Here is a 19,622-nt window from a genome sequence, read left to right on the forward strand (position 1 = left end):
TTAAATTCGTAAGTACAGTCGAATCCCGTTTGCTCAAACTCCTAGGGACCGGCGAAAATACCTCGAACCTTGGAAAATTCGAACCAAGCGGTAATTCTTACCTTCAGTTTAATGAAACGAATCCAAAACATCAAGGTCGGGCCAACGAGGAATTCGAACCAAACGAGATCGAACCAATGGGGCTCGACTGTATACGTATTCACCATGGAGAATACAATCGAAACTTGAAAATACATCATATTGATGAAACTGAACCTCCGAGTGTTAAATTATGTTCAATTGTGTTTACATCTTCATGAACACATTCTGGGGCATTGTGAATGCATTTTCGTATAACAGATAGCGATTTGTTTTGCAAATGTTTCAATCAAGAAAAATGATTTGTTTTGTGTGCATCTTCCATTGTTTTCACACCGTGACCGGTGTAAGAACATATGTACATATTTTGACCCATATAAAATCATTATCATTGAGTGATTCCTTTTCTGTAAAATATTGACCGACTCCCCCCCCCCCTTAATCATCATAAAATGACTCCCCACGATCGTTTCTGTAAACAGGTATATAACCCCAAACAGAACCGACTTTGTTCTATTGAAGTTTAAATAAATACATTAGGTCAACATGTTTGGTCATTTAATACTGTGCTCTCAAGTCCAAGTAATACAGCTGGTAATGCTGCAGCTTTTGCTGTTAATACTACCACTACTGCTTCCGCTATTGCCACTGTCACAACCACCGCCAACCAAACACCGCCACCATCACCACATCCACCACCCCCACCACCACCACCGATAATGTGATGATGTTGCTTCCCCTGAAACCACTGTCCCTCTTGTTGATACTGTTGTTGTTGTTGCCATTCTACAGCACCAGCTACTACTCCGACTACTAACTATTCAATAACTACTATTGCTGCTGTTAATCTTGAGAAAATCAACTATATGTAGTTGTGGATGAAGGGACTACGTTTTTGTATCAATGCGAAGACCCATTATTTATTTATTTGTATTGATGAAAGCACGAAGTAAAAACAACCATTATTTTCCGCAGAATTTCGACAACTACAGAAACATGACTCCACGGTATCATTTTACTTCGTGTACAGGAGTCAAAATATTAGTTTAAACATATTTATTTTACAACGATTGTGAAAAAAGTTATGACAAATTTATATTAATTACTCTCGTTTGCACGCTTTTACGCGAGAGTGTGGTCTTGTGTTGTGGAAGAAATCGGAAAACCCGTAGAAAACACACTTGCCCAGCTTGGTGACTACAAACCAAACTCACATGCGCCCAAGCCGGGAATTGAGTCCTGGTCGCCTAGGTGACCACTGCGCTAACCGGACAACCAATCCGGTATTCGATTAAGTTTGACCCGTAAAGAATAATGACTGGGTCGTGATTCTATTTGGGTTTAAACACATCCTTACGAAGGCCAAATCCTAATAGCCTTTTATTCAACAATACCATAATCAAGTTGTTAAATTTATCGACACAATCTAAGCTATAGGTGCTAAATTATTACATTTAGATGTTGCGAGTTAAGAAATATAGTTAGTTACATTTGTACTTTATGTTTTCAATCTTTAAACTTAACTCAAGTATGTGGTTAAGAGTTAAATGCTGTTGTCAAGGAGATAGTTTATAAACAGTATCAAAGATTTAATACTTAGCTTAATCATAGTTCAGAAAATCATGTCTATATTCAGTAATAAACTATTATTGTGTTTTACGTTTGACAAGTATCGAAATATATTGAGATGAAGCGTTAAACCTAAGAATCATGCACCATTCCAAAAACTGACCAAACAGCATTTCTCCCTTGCAATTCATGCTGGGCGTAATGGCCATTAAATTTCGATGATTTAGCTGTTAGCAGATAACTGATAAAAGTTGACTGGAGAATCACAATACCACTGGATCATTCTGCATATGCCAGGTATATGCAGGAATAGCCCCTGCGGACAGAGATATCCTTCTTAATCGAAAATTGGATAGGATTTCTTGACATGATCAAGTTATTTTCAGCGCCAAAACAACTACTTTTAGTACTTACTTACTACTGTTGGCTGCACATAATGTTTTTGATTAATTAAAACGATACACTGCATGACTGAACATAAAAATACGTCTGGACATCAGTGTTGACATTTAACATTGTCCGCTATTTTCACTTCCGGTGCAAATTTATTTTGCACTTTTAGCAATGTAAAACTGTCAGTGGTCGATATTATGATTATTCCCCTGATGAATTAAATATATAAATATGAAAACATGTACATACCTTCATTTTATTCTATAAATTCTGCCAAATTCGCATGTTTAAAGTCTCGCGTAAGCCTTTTGACCCCAATGTTTATCTTACGAAAAAATGAGGTCATGAGGAATCTGAATCAAAGGGAGATTACAGCAACGAAACGCAATTAGATGGGAATAAATTTGTTAAAATCTTGTAGAAAACGGTTAAATACAACTTTTTGTAATATATAAACTTCTTAACAGTTCAGCAAAAGACAGAAAACGCGTAAATAATGTTTGTTTATCGAAATAAAAGTTAATTGTGTGACGTCAGATTTGAAGTTGATTTTCTCAAAAACGAGGTTACCTCATTTGGACCCAAAATCTCAGAGTGCGTCACTTATCACATTATTTCCTGTAAGAAATAATATTTTCTGATTAGATACATTATTTCTTAATGTAATAAATAATTGTTTTAGTGAAAGTCAGATATTAACTTCTCCTCGTTTTATTTCCTGTTATTTTTCTTGCCTGTGTATACTTTGCTATTTTGTTATGACAATATTTTCATATGGTTTTGCCACATTTGAGTGACCTTTTCCATACTTGATTTTTTCTTATATGAATTTGTGTTAATATAAAGCACAAATTATTGTATTAATAATCGTCTGTTTGTTTACTTAGAAGCAGCATTCCCCCCTGAATCAGTCTGAATTAAAACGAAGAACATGTTTTGTTCCGATTCGAGGCCAACTTTTCAAAATCTTTGAACGAACTGTTTATCGAATTATGCTGATCTACATAATGTGGTTAGTGGATGTGTCCCCTACAACACGCATTATGTAAAACTCCACCTACTTCACTAGACAGTACCAGGCACACGGAAAACGGGGTTTTGGCGAGTTTGAGTCAAATTGGCGAAAGCGCTTAAAAATAATATACAAAATCTCCTATTGTGGGGACCTATATTGGATGGTATGTGCGCGTGTCCCCTACAACTGCGAGTAAATTGTTCTCCGCCTGCTTCCCTCAAGTAAGTAATAAACCCAGTCGGAAAACGGGGTTTGTGTCGATTTTTGGCTAATTTTGCAAGTGCTTTGGTCCATTTTGGTCCAGCTCTTCGAATGCTTTGAAGGAGTCAAAGAGATTCCCCAGACAGGGGTTACCCCCCTAGTTCAATTTTAATGAGTACCAGACCATGCCGAAAAATGGATCTTGCGGCATGGTTTTGACCGACATTGCGAGTGATTTGAACGGGTTAACGAGTTTATCTAAAGTAGTTTAGACAACAGCTACCTCCAGCCGGCCAATCATAACCTGCAATAGTGTTTGATAAATCTCACACACAACTGTTTTTCTTTCGGATATTTGAACTGGTAAATCTCGTGCAAATCGTGCACCTACTTATGTTACAAGGACGTTCTTAATACTACAGAAATGTTTGTTTCCTGTGCTTTAATGACATTTTTTTCATACAAATGTATGGTATCGGACTGAGAAACAAGCAATACACTGTCTGTTGTCTAAGTCGGATAGCTCACGAGTAGCCGTTTGATATGGAATTATCAACTCGCTACGCTCGCTGAAAAAGTCCATATCAAACGGCTACTCGTGATCTATCCTATACATAGCTATGGTGTGGTAGGTGGTAAACTAAACCAGTTAAACTTTAGTATGGAAAAAATCCCCGTGTCGTGACTATACTTAATAAAGAAACTATGCTGTTTATATAAATCAACATTTGATTTCATAATTTGCCGAAATATGAAGTAAACACATTTTCATACTTTAACCCGTTTTGTGTATTTTGTAAACAAAATGATTTTTTTGTAGGATAAAACAGCAGCGCAAAGTTACTTAACTTGCAAAGATTTAACATCCGCTTCAATTGAACAATGGATTTACCATCTCATACAACGCTTAAGGTTAATCTTGATTAAGATTTCTTGTAGAAGCATATATGAAGTACTTTAATTTCACAGAAACTTAGTCACAAACTACTCTAGTAGATGCTTAATGGACAATAACATAGCTTAATGAGAAACTTTAGTAAATACAGTTGTATACTAGAACTACTTAGAGCTTCTAAGTGATACTAAGAGATACTCAAACAATACTTTGAAATGTAACAATGTAAGGAAATGAATTATTAGTTAGGCTGAAATATAAGGATGAAGTTAAATATTTTATCCTCAACTTCTTATCCTCAAATGAACGGCCTTTCGCAAATTGCGAGTTATGTTCGGATCGCGAATCATTGCGTATTGATATAAAATGAATGTTGTTTCTCTTTTTATTCTATTGTTTCTGCAGTCCACGAACAACTTTAATCCACATATTGAAACGTTTTTATTTATGATTGTTCAATGTATTGTTGTCTTAAATGATTCAATTTTACATAAATAAGTGATTTATCGTAATAACTATGAAGTAATTAAAAAAGTCTACGTCATTTTGACGTCATATGATCAAAAGCTGTTTCCGGTTACGGTCGACTCGATGTATTTACAGAATGAGAAATAATTATGTAAGGTTTTCTTGAATGAAATTACGTATTGAAAAATTCTTAAAATAAATAATAAACTATTGATGTAAATATAATTAATGAATTGCATGATCGATGTCATTATCCGGGATATGAACGCAGTTGAGCTAGTTAAAGTACGCGTGGAGTCCTTCGGACTCAACCCACTTTCAACAGCCATACTGCGTTCATAACCCGATATTGACACCAATCAAGCGTCTGGTCTGATAACGGTCGATAATTACCCGTAATCTGTCTTCTATAGCGCTCTGAATTATTTGTCAATATAACTTTGAAACTCATTAATTTGAGAGATGTTTTCAATGCTGATAAATGATTTCGATTAAGAACTCCGCCTACTTCAATCTTGTGAGTACCAGACCCAGCCAGAAAACGTTTTTTATTTCATTTTTTGTCCAATTTTTCGTGTGCAATAATTAAATCAATTATGCAAATGTTGCTTCACATTGATACGCTGATGATGAAGGATTAAGATTAGTTTCATAAATACATGTTACTTCAGTGATCTCTATGTGGTCCTTTTCAATTAAAGCAATCAGCACTGGGAAAGACATACTATGGTCACCTTTATGTTAAATTTGAAGAATTATAGCCCTCCATATGTAACATGTGTAGCGTAACAGCCACAGAACTCTCCAGAACTTTCTAGAACTCTAAGTCATTAACCAACAATTGTTCCTATATTCATTCTTTATTTAAAATGTTCTTTCTTAATATGATACTATAGTTCTAGGTACAATATAACGTTCTTTATCTCATTACCAAAACCTAACTCAAGTCCAAGCCGGACTCAACCCGGAGGTCAACCGGCCTCTACCCTTCTACATAGAAAATGATCCAACTTAAATACCAAGAATATGAGGCAAATTTGACATACGTTTTTGTAATTAACATGACAATTTATGCATTTCTGTGCATTTGTACCAAGTCGGCTGTCAACCACTTATGCATTCATTAACAATCGAATATGACCAACGATAATTACTAAATATTTAATATGAAGACAAATATCCATTTAATTAAAAGCTAATTATATCATGAAAAACCTTAATAAGATCATTACGTTACACATACTTTAGACAAGACGAAAATCTACATCAATCCTGATTTTATTAGTTACTCAATGAATAACTAAATTAATATTAAAGTAAAGAAGGACAATAGAAAATATACTCCTAACAAATTGATTAATTTAGTAACACGTTATTTATTTCGTTAAATGTGTATATTTTCAGTCTTCTTAACCACTTTCATCAACATGGTTATAACTCTTAAAATGAGTCTCATATCCTGCATGGAACTAAATATCTGTAAAATACTGTACACCTAATGTTTTTATGCTTTAATTGAATAACAGCATCTGTAGTTTTGAAATATTGACAGGTATCACATGGACTCTTTTCTGATGTAGCTCAGACGGTATCCCCTTTACCTTCAAAGCAGTGAGATATATGACTTGGTAAGTCATGACGCATGAGAATCTGTTATTTGTTCATTGCCACTGAATACTTGAATTGGACGATTCAACTCACTCAACCCATATGCATCAGAAACGTAGAGCCTTTTCTGTTGCTGACTGTAGCAAACACTTATTGGCCTGTGTATATCTTCCTTCTGTCCAAGTAGTTGCGTCATCTGATCACTGGACAATTCTAAGCTTATTATATTGTCACTATTCCTCCCACAGATAAGCAGCTGGTTTCCCACTGCAGTGATGCATTGTGGTCCTCTGAGTGCTGGATCGTGGAATATCTGGAGGATGTTCAGGTCAATGTCCAGCTTAGTGATGTTGTGTTTGCCACAATCCGAAACATAGATGGCTGCTTTTTGGTATTCATGGAGCACTACTATGAGGTACCGAGGATTTGAAAATACTGGTTTCCCACTGTCATCCCTGTAAATCATTGTTATCACTTCCCCTGCCATGTCCATCATCTTTACCTTTCCGCTCGAAAAGGAAGCTATTAGCCGGTCATTATAGTAACCAATACCTCGACAGTCAATGGCTACCTTGATGCTATCACCAAGGGAGAGTAGTTCCCGTGTCTTCAGGAACCTAATACTACCATCGTCTAAACTAACAGCCACCCTATCCACAGGAAGGAGACACATGTCTAATGGTGCACCTGGCATTACACTGACCTGCGACACCAGGATGTTGGTCTGCAGGTCAAGCAGCTTTACTTTATGGTTACCCAAATCAGTTAGTAGCAGTCTGTTCTCAGGCAGAAGAAGCATACTGGTAAGGATGCAGTCCTTCGGGTCAGAGGGAGACTTTACTGAGATGGCTGGGGCTTGGGTAAACGTCAGTCTGGTCAAGTCTTGGGTTGGGGCTGGGATGAAGGACAGGCTGCCGAGATCATCACTTTGTTTCGCTGTAAAGAAAAGTTAAACTATTTACCAACCAAACATAACATGTCTAACGTCAGAAGAATAGCATATTTCATGGAAAACAATCAGCCGTAACTTTGTTATAACTCCAGTTAGTCATATTTTTATACAATCCCGGGCTACACAAGTTCATTTTTCAAAAATAATATATCGAGCGTATTTGATGAGTTTTGTTGTAATGTAAAAATGTGTTCTGGCACTTGCATAAAAATCGAACTGATAACAGAGTGCATCATAGACTTTGCTACATAATGTCAGTTGGCAACGCTTTTTTATTTAGGATCAGTTGGTCCCGTGACCAATTCTGGCGACATTTTAAGAAGATCATTAATTTATTTCCTTTAAACAAAACATCTTTTATCAAACAACGGTATCTAGAAATAAGATTTAATAGTTTTATATAACCCGGGTTTTATTCTTCTAATTTACATTCCGAAAATATGTCTTTTGCGTCATTTTGATGACGCATTTATAAACAAAATGTCAGCGTAAATGGAGAAACGGTTTGATAAATGCGTTGACTAGACATTCGATATCATTCCTTAAGGTATATGTGTGTATAAAAGGTGTATTTTTAATTATAGCACTAATCTTGTCTAAATAATATCATTGTGTTAAAAAATGCCAGCTGGTTGATTTGCAGGGCCATAGCGGCGAAGCCGAAAGTTTAGACATGCAATTTTAAAATGCTGTAACTGGATATATTCCGCAGAACAATACCAATACTATTTCAGTACATACAAGGTACGTACAACATTTCTGTGATTATCCTTCCAATATATATCCATTATCTTTATTTGATCGAGTATTTACAGACAACAATATTTTTCGCAAGTTGTGATTACGAGAAATTGTTGACAAAATTTGAGAAACTTGGGAAATCGCGTGCGATTAATAACGTTATGATATCATTGTATGATGTTTTCTTTAAGAAATTGTTCAAGCAATATGCATGGGAAACAAAACGAAACGCAAATCACAGCATTGAAAAAACACAAGATATCACTGAGCAGCATAAAATAAAAGTTGCTGACTGAACATGCAGACGGTAATTGATCAGCGAACTTCCCGATTAATGGTAATACAGTTTAGTGTTGATGAATAGCTGATGTTTATACAATTTCTAAAACATTCAAAATAGAAAGTTTAACAGATGATATGTTACTAAATAATGATATGATTTAAAAGAGGACCATTCTGTATCAGAAATAAGCTTTGATTTAATCTAAATCATCGGAGAAAAACTTGCTCCTTTATATTAATTTCTTAACAAACAACAACACATGTTTAAAGACGTTCGGTACTTCACGTCTTTAAAGAGGAAATGACGTCAATACAATATTACGAAAGCGGTGATATTGACACTAACCTTCGGATCTATCGATGATTTGGGGAATTAGTTTTAGAAAGCATTCGTGACTATATTATCCGAGTGCTGTAAAACAAAGCTTCCAGAATGTTGGGAAATTTGTTTTAGAAAGCATACTGGACTATATTATGCCAGTGCTGTAAAACAAAGCTTTCAGAATGTATACAGAATAAATATGGTCCATGCAATATCATACCTATTAAAATGTGATTTCTGGTCATCTTCATGTTCCCATGTACCCGGGCACAATCAGAGCAAAGGAATTCGTCGCATTCTTTGCATTTGACAACGCATTGATTTTTAATTTTATCTTGTAAACAAGGCTCACAAAAGCGACTGACTAATTCCTTGTTTATTTCAGACGTATCAGTCGAAAAATAAGTCATAGACTTTTCATATTCACTCGCTGTCAAACTATGTCCACTCGATTCGTCTATCATGCATTCCTCTACCGGCTGTTTAGATCCTTCCATCTGCAAAGGCTTAACCTGTTGTTCAGGTCCGTCAATAGTTATTTTCTCAATGGCCTTTTCATATTCTTGAGATGTAGAAGTCATAACCCGTTTTCCAAATTCGTCAAAAGAAAATCCCTCCGAGAACGTTTTAGATTTAGCAACAACTAATCGGTCTGTTTCTTCAACTAAAGTCTCTTCTGGTCCATCAGGCTTGATTGGCCCAGTCTGAGTACTGGAATCAATCATAAGATCAATGATAAAATAAATAATATAGTGGACTTAAGAACACTTGTCACAAGTATGACACTTTCAAGTTGAATTTATGCCAAGTGTGCTATTGTAATTCTGTATGAGTAATTGACACACAAGATGATTTCCTTTGAAAGAATAAACACCATAAAGGTTCATTCTGTTAGCGAAAGGAACAACAATGCAGCAAAAATCACTTTATATATATATATATATATATATATATATATATATATATATATATATATATATATATATATATATATATTGCCAATGATCTCCACCAAGCGGATGAATATAAATAAGCAGATAATGAGCAAGACGAAATATTACACCCCAAAGGCTAAGCCATATACCACAAACTATTTTTTCTGAACTACCACTGTGATTCTGATGGTGAATATCCAATCATTTATTTTTCAATTCACCATTTCACGTCTTCTCATAATAATGGCGAGTTTGTCTACTTGTCCTAATTCAAGAATTCTCCATTAAGAATGCACCAAAATGTGCAATTTGGCAGTGAAAATGTAACACAAATCGACATGCAGAAGGGATCTGTGGTACTAAAGTATGTTGGCCTGCGGCCTACCGTCTAAACAATGATTCACATTTACTGTTGAACACATCCATTCGTTACAAAAGATAAATACAAGAATCATTATTCTTGCATACCGGACATGTATTGCCGCTGATTTGACATAGATGGTAGATTAGTCACGCGCAATAACGCGCCAAATGCAAATACAAAATCTACCTGACATTTTGGACTTCTTCTTGTGAAGTTTGTGTCCTCCGATTGGAAACGTCTGAAAACAATTCCAGCATATACATTACCGAGCCAATGTCCATCTCGACTGCTTCACCTTTGATATTAAATAAAAACGTTTAATAAAGAGTCGTTTGTATTATCACCCAAAAGCTCAAAATAGTAAAAATTTAAATTGGTCATATGTCAATAAAATAGCTGATTTTGTATTGCGCCTATGTGATTGATGGATATAAATCGTATTTTCATAGTGCTATATCCATCAAATTTACTCGTTCAAGCCAGATACAATTGATTGCATCCTGAAGGCATTGTAAGCCGAAAACTTGTATGGTTTTGTTTTCTTGATAACACTAAGATCTACGCTCGACTTTATATTTTCCATCCATAAGCGTGGGGCTCGCAAATCGTTCAATGGACAATTGTACAAAGTATTACAGTAATACTTATCAAAAACTTAACATGTAAGGGATGTTTTCGGTTGTTTCGCGTGTGTTGTAATGCTCTTATTACATAAAAACCATAACATAATCTTAATTGTGTAGTTCATACTTATTAAATATACATATAAAATTTGTAATACACGTACCTATTTGCATTAACACTGAAAAGATGTCCGGAACGTTGACGGTTAATTCCAATTTTTCAAATCCTTCTTGCCTCCTAAGCAATGTTTGCATTGGCTCAAATGCCGATTCCAGTCTTCCATTCAAAAAGTCTTTGATGAAACTCCACATGCATACGACATTGTCAAAGCCAATTTGTACTTCTATGCACTTCCGCCGGACACCAAGCACACGCCGTCCTTCTAAAAACATTCACAAAATGATGAATTCTGAATGAGCCGTAGGAAAACTGGGCCTTATTATTTTTACATCTACGATTGTGCGTGTCTGTGACTAACATAGTAACAAAAGGATAGCGCATTTTTGGGAGGGCGTGAAAAACTGCACACACAAAATACAAGTACGTAGAACTTGTAAGACCATGAACACATTACAAGGCCGCCTGCAGATGCTCAAGATCCAGAACAGATGCTATTAACGCTATTATTGCATAGTCGAAAAAGGTGCACAACACGAGATTTATTAAGCCAGATTGATATTGCTTTCTATACAGGAATGTAATATCTCTTGCAACATGTGAACTAAGTTTACATATCTTTTTAACGTTTTATTGCAGAAAACGTGTGCCTGCTCGTCTGTTTCGTTTCAGTCGAACATCGTTATTTAAGCCAGAGTGTTATTCCTCGCTCTAAATGTAAATATTATATCTTGTAACATGTGTACCAAGTGTAAAGATGTTATGCACGCTATTATAGTGGTATAAAAGAAGAGCGGCCTGCTCGTCTGTCTCCTTAAAGTTGAACAAGGGGCATGACTCGAGCTTCTTTTAAGACATAGTATTATGCCTTGCTATAATCGTATATATTATCTCTTGCCGCATGTACACAACGTTCATTTTATTATCTTAAAATAATGGTTAAGGTTAACATCATTTTTTTTTGTCAAATGATGCTTTATCTTTATATTCGTATCCCTGTCAACGTAGTTAGAAATAGAGCGGACACAAACTTGTATAGGATAAAAATAAAACAAAAACAAAACTGACAAAAGGACAACTCATTTAATTAATTTTATACAGTACAAAAAGTAAAAGTAAATGTTAGTACTTGCTTTTAAAATAATGTACTTGCCGTATGGATTGTCGAGGATTCTCCAAGCCATACAACTAGCAAGAGTGATACGCTGCGTTAATTCCTCATTTTCTTCTGCCTCAGGTAAACTGCTTTTCAAACATTCATTAAATGTTTCAATATAACTCGCATAGAGAAGTTCTTTTTGTTCTTTAGCTAACCTTCCAAAGAACACCAACAAATTCAGTTCACCTTGAAATAAAATTATACAATGAACATGTGGGTCAAAGAATTATCGTAAAATCAACGGAATTTAAAAGTACTGTAGTTTATCTTTTTTCGAATGAGCAAATGTTATTGCACCATTTCCACACTGAACATTGGAATGACTCGAAAGGTTAATTCGACTACAACGTGCAATCGGTTCAGTTTGTGACAATACAAAAATAGAAATTATATACAGACACCCGGTTATTCAAATTGACTTTACCTAAAAAAAAATAATAATTAACTTTTCAAAGTTTATCATAAAAAAACATTTATTGCAAGCTGTGAGTACATGTTTCTGCGAGTACAAGTTTCTGCGAGTACATATTTCCCAAAACGTAATAAACAATAAGGCTATTATTCATCAATTCTTCAAAACAGAAAAAAATCATGTCACATGTTTGTAAACATGGCCTAATTTGATATCATATTTGACTGGGAGGGGGGGAATTGGAAGGCTTGTTGAAAGTCAGTTGTATTTCTATTTTCAAATATCGGCCATGAAGTAAAAAAATAATTCAGATATCTGAAATTGATTTTAATGTTAATTGATCTTATAGTAAATACACGCAAAAATCTTATCTTTGAAATATCTTTTCTAAAATTCTTACCTTGACTCGGCATATCTTTTACAGCTGTAATAATAAAAGACATAAAGAGAAATATTATCAATCAGAGGCGACCTGCAAAACGATGCATCACTAATTGTAGATACATTTCATGTTCGTACATTCTCATTAGTGTACGTATCTTACAAGATTTGTTTTATTTGAAGGAAATCTAAATATGCAATGGTAAATTACAAAATAATACATTATTCATATTAATATACAAACATTCATACATTCGAAATACTTGTATCTTGCGCGTCTTTCCACTTTAAACGTTAAACTCTTTTGACACTTAATACAAGGTCGAGGTACCTTTTTCTATATTGTCTAATCGTTGAATGATGTCCCTGTCATTGTCGTATGATTGTTGAAGATGACTTTGATCAATCAAAAGAAAGGTTTTCATTTTGCCATTTTCAATGTCACACATTTCCGTCTTTACTTCAGATTCAACAGCATCATCTCCAAGGTATGCAAGTGCTTCGTCAATAAAGGTTTTCAAAACAGGCATTTGCCTTTCGTAATCTGATGAGGTCATTGCAGGGTTTTTAGGATGGCAAATGCGGTTTCTAAGTTCCCTTATATCATCTAACGATTCCAATATTGTAACAAGTAATGTCTGAGGCTTTGGCGACAACACTGATAGAAGACAAGAGCAAACTGGCATGGACCATTTGTTTGTATCCGTTGGTCTTCCAAGCGTTGGGTACAGCGTTGTTTCATATGCTCTACCTTTTGGTGTTGAAGTAACTTGAGCTTTGTTCTTCTCAAGCACTGGATCAATAGGATTTCCGAATTCCTGGATAATTATCTTCCTTTGGATAAGGTTAAGAATACAATTAAGCAGCGAAAAATCCCACTGCTCAATATCAGTTGGTGTATCAGGAAATAAAATCGCCTGGATATTTGGCGAAGAAGCATATGACATCCTTTGTATGTGTGTTTTTTCCTTTGAAAGAAATCTGTCCACATATGGATATCCAAGCGTTTGAACCAACTTTGACAAAAGTTTTCTCATAACTTTTACGCAGCAGCGCATAAGTATTTGTAGGAAGTTGTTGAAACGATCCACATCGCTTAGTCTATCTGCCATCCTGTGTTACGAGTATTTGTTATGTAAACCTTTAAGAAAAATACCAGTTACTATTCGATTCAAATTAAAGGTTGTAACTATATCAAAAGCGGAAACATTGTTAGTGACCAGATCAATGGGTTTGTTACAAACTGTGTGAAGTCCGATCACGTTAGTTCCCAAAATTCATCCACTTCGAACATTCGAATTGAGGCCCAAATGGATAATCAGTCGTAAGAAAAAGCATCGACCATATAAAGAAAACTGGTTTCCGTTAAACATAGGCTATAATAACAGCACAGTATACGTAAACTTAGAATAGTTTAAACTCTTGAACGCCGTTAACAAAGTTGCCGAAGTACCTGAAATGATGTCACGGGTCAAGTAGCTTACCACACTGTACAATTCTATATAAGATATTCTATATGAAGGGTCATTCATGGCGGAAGTGACATAATCGAACAATTCAGTTGGTAGCATATCTTGTTTAAGTGGTACATACGTCTAAATCATATGCATAAAGGTTCTGGCAACCAAACAATATGTGTCAATTCTGATTCAATAATTACCGTCGCGAAGTCATGATATAAAACAAGGACGGAGACCTACTTCAATTTTGACCTTATATGTGTTAGCTTTCGGTTCACATTCACCGAAACCATTTGAAAAAAAAGGAATCAGAACCATCAATTAGAGTTGTCAGAGTAAGTCCTCAAAACGGATTGTACTCGACGGCCTAAGCCTAATACTACAAGATATTGTCTCATTATATTGTCAGAAATGATGTTTGAATGTCATAAGTAACCAAATACTTACAAAGAAAACCTCTTAGGGACACAAATGGCTATCAGTATGGAAATGAGCACCTCTTCGGACATACCAAAAATCAGGTAAAGTTAGTTTGATCTTACTTTTCTTTTACACCACGATATAAATCTGAACATTTTATAGCTTTTTGATAAAAGAAGTGAAATACCTTTTTAATGACAAAGAACCCTTGGCACTTCTTTCGAGAAACAAAACGAAATGATGCAAAGAAGCAGCGACTCCTTAATTAAACTATGATGTCCCTGTAAAACATACAAAAACGACATGTTCCAAATAATGCCGCTTATAAATACGTACATACTTTGATAAATGCATATGGCACAACTAACCTTTCAATCGTTAACAATCCATATTCAATCAAAATAACCATTGGCTAAAAAAGTTATACTCATAGCGGTTGTTGACATTTTTCGAGCTTCCGGCAACTTGACTTTGTCGCTGATTGGTTCTTATTAGGAAAACACATGTAGCTGCAATGACAACGGATATCGCTGTAAAACTATTGAATTTAAAACTGAAACTTGTTTCTTCCAAAACTTCAAGGCCCTTAACCATGAAAGAGATAGTTGGACAAATAGACTGAATTTGAAAAATAAAGTTTGATTACATGATATACTAATCGATAGGTTTAATCTCAACACACGTACACGTATCACGAACAATGTTAAGGCCTATTTTTAAATAAAAATCCATAGTAAGCATCCCAAGAAGCCTCTAAAAGGACGGGCCTATGGACGCCCCGAACAGGACGGGCCTATAAATACACTGAGGGGTATGGCTGCAGAACTCCCTCAACATATGAAAATGCCCCTAACAGGACAGGCCTAGAGACACCTGTAAGCTGGACGACGGATCTGAACTGCGGCACTCCATCTTATTTAGAGACGTGTGTAGGCCGGACGACATACCTATACAGCGGTACTCCATCACACCTCGAAATCCTGTAGGCCGGACGACGGACCTATACAGCGGTACTCAATCACACCTCGAAATCCTGTAGGCCGGACGACGGACCTATACAGCGGTACTCAATCACACCTCAAAATCCTGTAGCCAGGTCGGACGACGGACCTATACAGCGGTACTCCATCATATCTCGACAATTTGTTTGCCGGACGACGGACCTGTACGGTGGTACTCCATGATACCCAGAAAAACATATCAGCTACCGATACAGCGGTACTCCATTTTACCTAGAGGAACCTTTAGGCCAAACGACGGACATGTACAATGGTATATCATCTTACCTAGACAAACCTGTAAAACGGACGACGGACCTATACAGCGGTACATCATCTTACCTAGGTAAACCTGAAAGCCGGCCGACAGACCTGTTCGATGTTATTTCATCTTACCTATACAAACCTATAAACCGGACGAAAGACATATACAGCGGTACTCCATCTTACCTAGAATAAATATGTAAGCTGGACGACGGACCTGTACAGCGGTACTCTATATTACCTCGAGAACCTGTAGTCCGGATGACGTATCAAAAGAGCGGTACTCCACCTTACCTAGAGAAACCTGTAGGCCGGACAACGAACCTGGACAGCGGTACATCATCATGCCTAGAGAAACCTGTAGGCCGGACAACGGACCTGTACAGCGGTACTCCATCTTACCTAGATAAACCTGTAGGCCGGACGACGGACCTGTACAGCGGTACTTCATCTTGCCTAAAGAAACATGTAGGCCGGACGACGGACCTGTACAGCGGAACTCCATCTTACCTGTAGAAACCTGTAAGTCGGACAACGGACGTGTACAGCGGTACTCCATCTTGCCTAGAGAAACCTGTAGGCCGGACAACGGACATGTACAGCGGTACTCCATCTTGCCTAGAGAAACCTGTAGTTCGGACGACGGACTTGTACAGCGGTACACTATATTTCCTCGAGAACCTGTAGACCGGACGACGGACCAATAGAGCGGTACTCCATCTAACCTACAGAAACCTGAAGGCCGGACAATGGACCTGTCCAGCGGTACTACATCTTACCTAGAGAAACCCGTAAGCCGAGGACGGACCTCTGCTGCGGTACTTCATGTTACCTTTAGAAACCTGTAAGCCGGACAAGGGACCTGTACAGCGGTACTCCATCTTGCCTAGAGAAACATGTAAGTCGGACAACGGACATGTACAGCGGTACTCCATATGGCCTAGAGAAACCTGTATGCCGGACAACGGACCTGTACAGCGGTACTCCATCTTGCCTAGAGGAACCTGTAGGCCGGCAACGGACCTGTACAGCGGTACTCCATCTTACCTGTAGAAACCTATAAGTCGGACAACGGACATGTACAGCGGTACTCCATCCTGCCTAGAGAAACCTGTAGGTCGGCAACGGACCTGTACAGCGGTACTTTATCTTGCCTAGAGAAACCTGTATGCGGGGCAACGGACTTGTACAGCGGTACTCCAGCATATCTAGAGAAACATGTAGGACGGACAACGGACCTGTACAGCGGTACATAATCTAGCCTAGAGAAACCTGTAGACGGGACAACGGACTTTTACAGCGGTACTCCAACTTACCTAGATAAACCTGTACACGGGACAACGGACTTGTACAGCGGTACTCAATCTTGCCTAGAGAAACCTGTAGACGGAAAAACGGACCTGTACAGCGGTACTCAATCTAGCCTAGCGAAACCTGAAGACGGGACAGAGACTTGTACAGCGGTACTCAATCTTGCCTAGAGAAACCTGTAGGCGGGACAATGGACTTGTACAGCGGTACTCAATCTTGCCTAGAGAAACCTGTAAGCCGGACGATGGACATGTGCAGCGGTACTCCATCTTACCTAGACAAAACATTTAAGCTGGTCGATGGACCTTGTAAGTTGTCTATATGAATATATGAAAAATGTTTTTTACACCCATATACGTTTACAGATGTGTGACATACTCACGCTTTCTGCAAGTGATCCAATATTATATTTTAACGTTGATTTGACGTACAATTTTTGCTTTTTGATTATCTTAAAGGGGCTCGTTCATGTTTTATAGGGTCAGACATGGAAAATATTAATTATGTGTGAAATAATTGTAAATGTTTATTTAATGATAACATCATCAAAATGAAGTTATAATGTTATCATATATATTTAAAACTGTTTCAGAAAATGCGATAGTAACGCTATTGACAATTGAAACTATATTAGACGCGGTTAGAACAAAAAAAAATCAGTGAACGAGTCCCTTCTACTTTTGTGATGTAAACAGATTCGAGTTTGAAACCTGAATTACAATTAGGTATACTCTAGGTTCCCAAAGATTTGAGCGGAAAGGTATTTATGAATTACTAATTAATGTTTAACATTACATATAGTTTGTGACAAGTTTCATCGTGCTGATATTTAATGATAATTTAACAATGAAGTTATTTAAAATCTTATGCAGTTGTTCTTCAAACTGCTCTGTTGGCTTGGCAAAAATCAGATAAAGGTATATATCTAGTACATGTATGTAGAAAATAGTTCACATTTCAGAGCAAATAGTTAATGGCATGAACAAAACCCTACGGTATTAATGAGATGTAATTTGGTTTACTAGTATTTGGTGAAAACTTGCCAAAAAAGTAGCATAAGGTTTGCTTTATACGATGCATGCTATCTAGGTTTTGAAGTTCGAAATGATTTTCTTGCTAAGTTCTTCTTCAAAAAAAAAAATGTAATCTGACGACATCAATTGTTCAATTTTTTTGTATTTTTGGAGCAATTTTAAATGGATCATTTAGTAAAGAAAGAACATGTGAAACATACTGAAAACAAATAACTAACAAGCTTTTTCGGTCTTGAAAGTTTGCGAAACAAATCATTCCACGCCTAATTTAAGTATAAATACAAAACATAATTACAAACTGTAATACACCAAACAGTATGCCGACAATAGCTAAACTGACTATAGTAAGTAGCTTTTGATGATATATTGAACGTTCACGTTGCAACATGTCTAATTATAGCCTCATTAGGCTTGACAATTTAAAAGCAATGAAAAAATTCAACCTATGAATATAAAGATATGGATAACATAAATAAATTGTTCAATATTAAAACAATACCTTCATGTACAAGTTTCCTTTCTTCTTATAAGACCAATCCTTGGCTCATATATTCTCCTTTGTTTCATAAGTTTAAGTGTTGTTGCGTAAATGTGTATCGCCCACAATATGAAACCGGAAACACCTACTTAATCAAATTTATAACATATTATTTGTAACAAAAGTCTCTACATTTAAAGTGTTAGGTAATATTTCTCCACAAAATCACAAAATATTTCATAACCGAATGACCAAAGCCTATCAATAAATAGAAGTTTATAAAAATTGTGATATTTCTGGTATATACTCTTGAGCTTTGGTCTTTGCTTTCTACAGTATCAATGTTTTAAAGCTGCACTCTCACAGATTGAACGTTTTGACAACTTTTTTATTTTTTGTCTTGGAACGAGCCATTTTTTGCGAAAATCAATGAAAACCAGTTATATAAGACTGGTGACAATAATAAGATCGCAGATTTTTATATTAAAGTTAAAAAATTGATGTTTTATGCTTTTTTCTTAAACCGTTAGTAAAACAGTTTAAGCCATAAAACATTAATTTCGAACGGAAATATGAAAAAAATGCGATCTGATCTTTGGTCAGCAGTCTTGTATAATTGGTTTGCAGATATTTACGCAAAATATTGCTCATTCCAAGACAAAAAAATAAAAAGTTGTCAAAACGTTCAATCTATGAGAGTGCAGCTTTAAAACATTGATACTGTAGAAAGCAAGGACCCTACTAAACCTTGATATAAATCATACAGCTACTCATTTCGATGAAAGTAACTAGTGGATGTGTTTTGGATAGACTACTGAACTGCGATATTAAACTAATGATTCTGTAAACGGTAAAACTTCCTAATATAATCTATTTATTGTTTCACACAGGATATTCCTTTCCGTGATAAACACTTGTGCAATACTTCTGAAACAGACTGATGATCTGTTGTTATCAAAATGGTACTGCAGAGAGTTAACATCCTGATATAAGTGTGGATATATATTCACACAGGACACTCTTTTCTATGATAAACTCCACAGTAGCTCGACAAAACATGTGTTGTTATAATGACCAGAGTTATTGTTGATCATTGCATCACCAAATTAATAATAAAGTATGCAATATAAACATTTATACC

General features: G+C 36.1%; 1 protein-coding gene across 9 annotated transcripts; it reads right to left on the bottom strand.

Annotated features, from left to right (window-relative positions):
- Nucleotides 1-5,471: 5,471 nt before the first annotated feature.
- On the bottom strand, nucleotides 5,472-18,774 carry LOC128238843 (uncharacterized). Of its 9 annotated transcripts, none has more exons than XM_052955119.1 (10): nucleotides 18,503-18,774; nucleotides 16,975-17,038; nucleotides 14,824-14,905; nucleotides 12,848-13,629; nucleotides 12,536-12,559; nucleotides 11,718-11,909; nucleotides 10,611-10,829; nucleotides 10,010-10,118; nucleotides 8,745-9,235; nucleotides 5,472-7,163 (listed from the first exon to the last, which is right to left on the bottom strand). In XM_052955119.1, the coding sequence occupies exons 1-10, from the start codon at nucleotides 18,506-18,508 to the stop codon at nucleotides 6,253-6,255; spliced, it is 2,880 nt and encodes a 959-aa protein (XP_052811079.1). In that variant the 5' UTR covers nucleotides 18,509-18,774; the 3' UTR covers nucleotides 5,472-6,252. The 9 variants fall into 9 exon arrangements, with proteins under 9 accessions (XP_052811079.1, XP_052811083.1, XP_052811082.1 ...); XM_052955123.1 differs by adding an exon at nucleotides 14,584-14,677 and having other exon boundaries at nucleotides 16,975-18,774; XM_052955122.1 differs by adding an exon at nucleotides 14,584-14,677 and having other exon boundaries at nucleotides 12,848-13,657; nucleotides 16,975-18,774.
- Nucleotides 18,775-19,622: the final 848 nt, after the last annotated feature.

This window comes from Mya arenaria, chromosome 6, assembly GCF_026914265.1.
Source record: "Mya arenaria isolate MELC-2E11 chromosome 6, ASM2691426v1".
NCBI classification, from domain to species: domain Eukaryota; kingdom Metazoa; phylum Mollusca; class Bivalvia; order Myida; family Myidae; genus Mya; species Mya arenaria.

What these genes read in the sequence shown, in the direction of transcription:
- LOC128238843 (XM_052955118.1), bottom strand. Translation starts at nt 14,990, where the DNA reads ATGGTTAAGGGCCTTGAAGTTTTGGAAGAAACAAGTTTCAGTTTTAAA. An exon ending in AATCCTCGACAATCCATACG is followed by an intron (nt 10,830 to 11,717) that starts GCAAGTACATTA and finishes GAATGTTTTTAG; the next exon opens with AAGGACGGCGTGTGCTTGGT. An exon ending in GAAGAAGTCCAAAATGTCAG is followed by an intron (nt 9,236 to 10,009) that starts GTAGATTTTGTA and finishes GATTGATTCCAG; the next exon opens with TACTCAGACTGGGCCAATCA.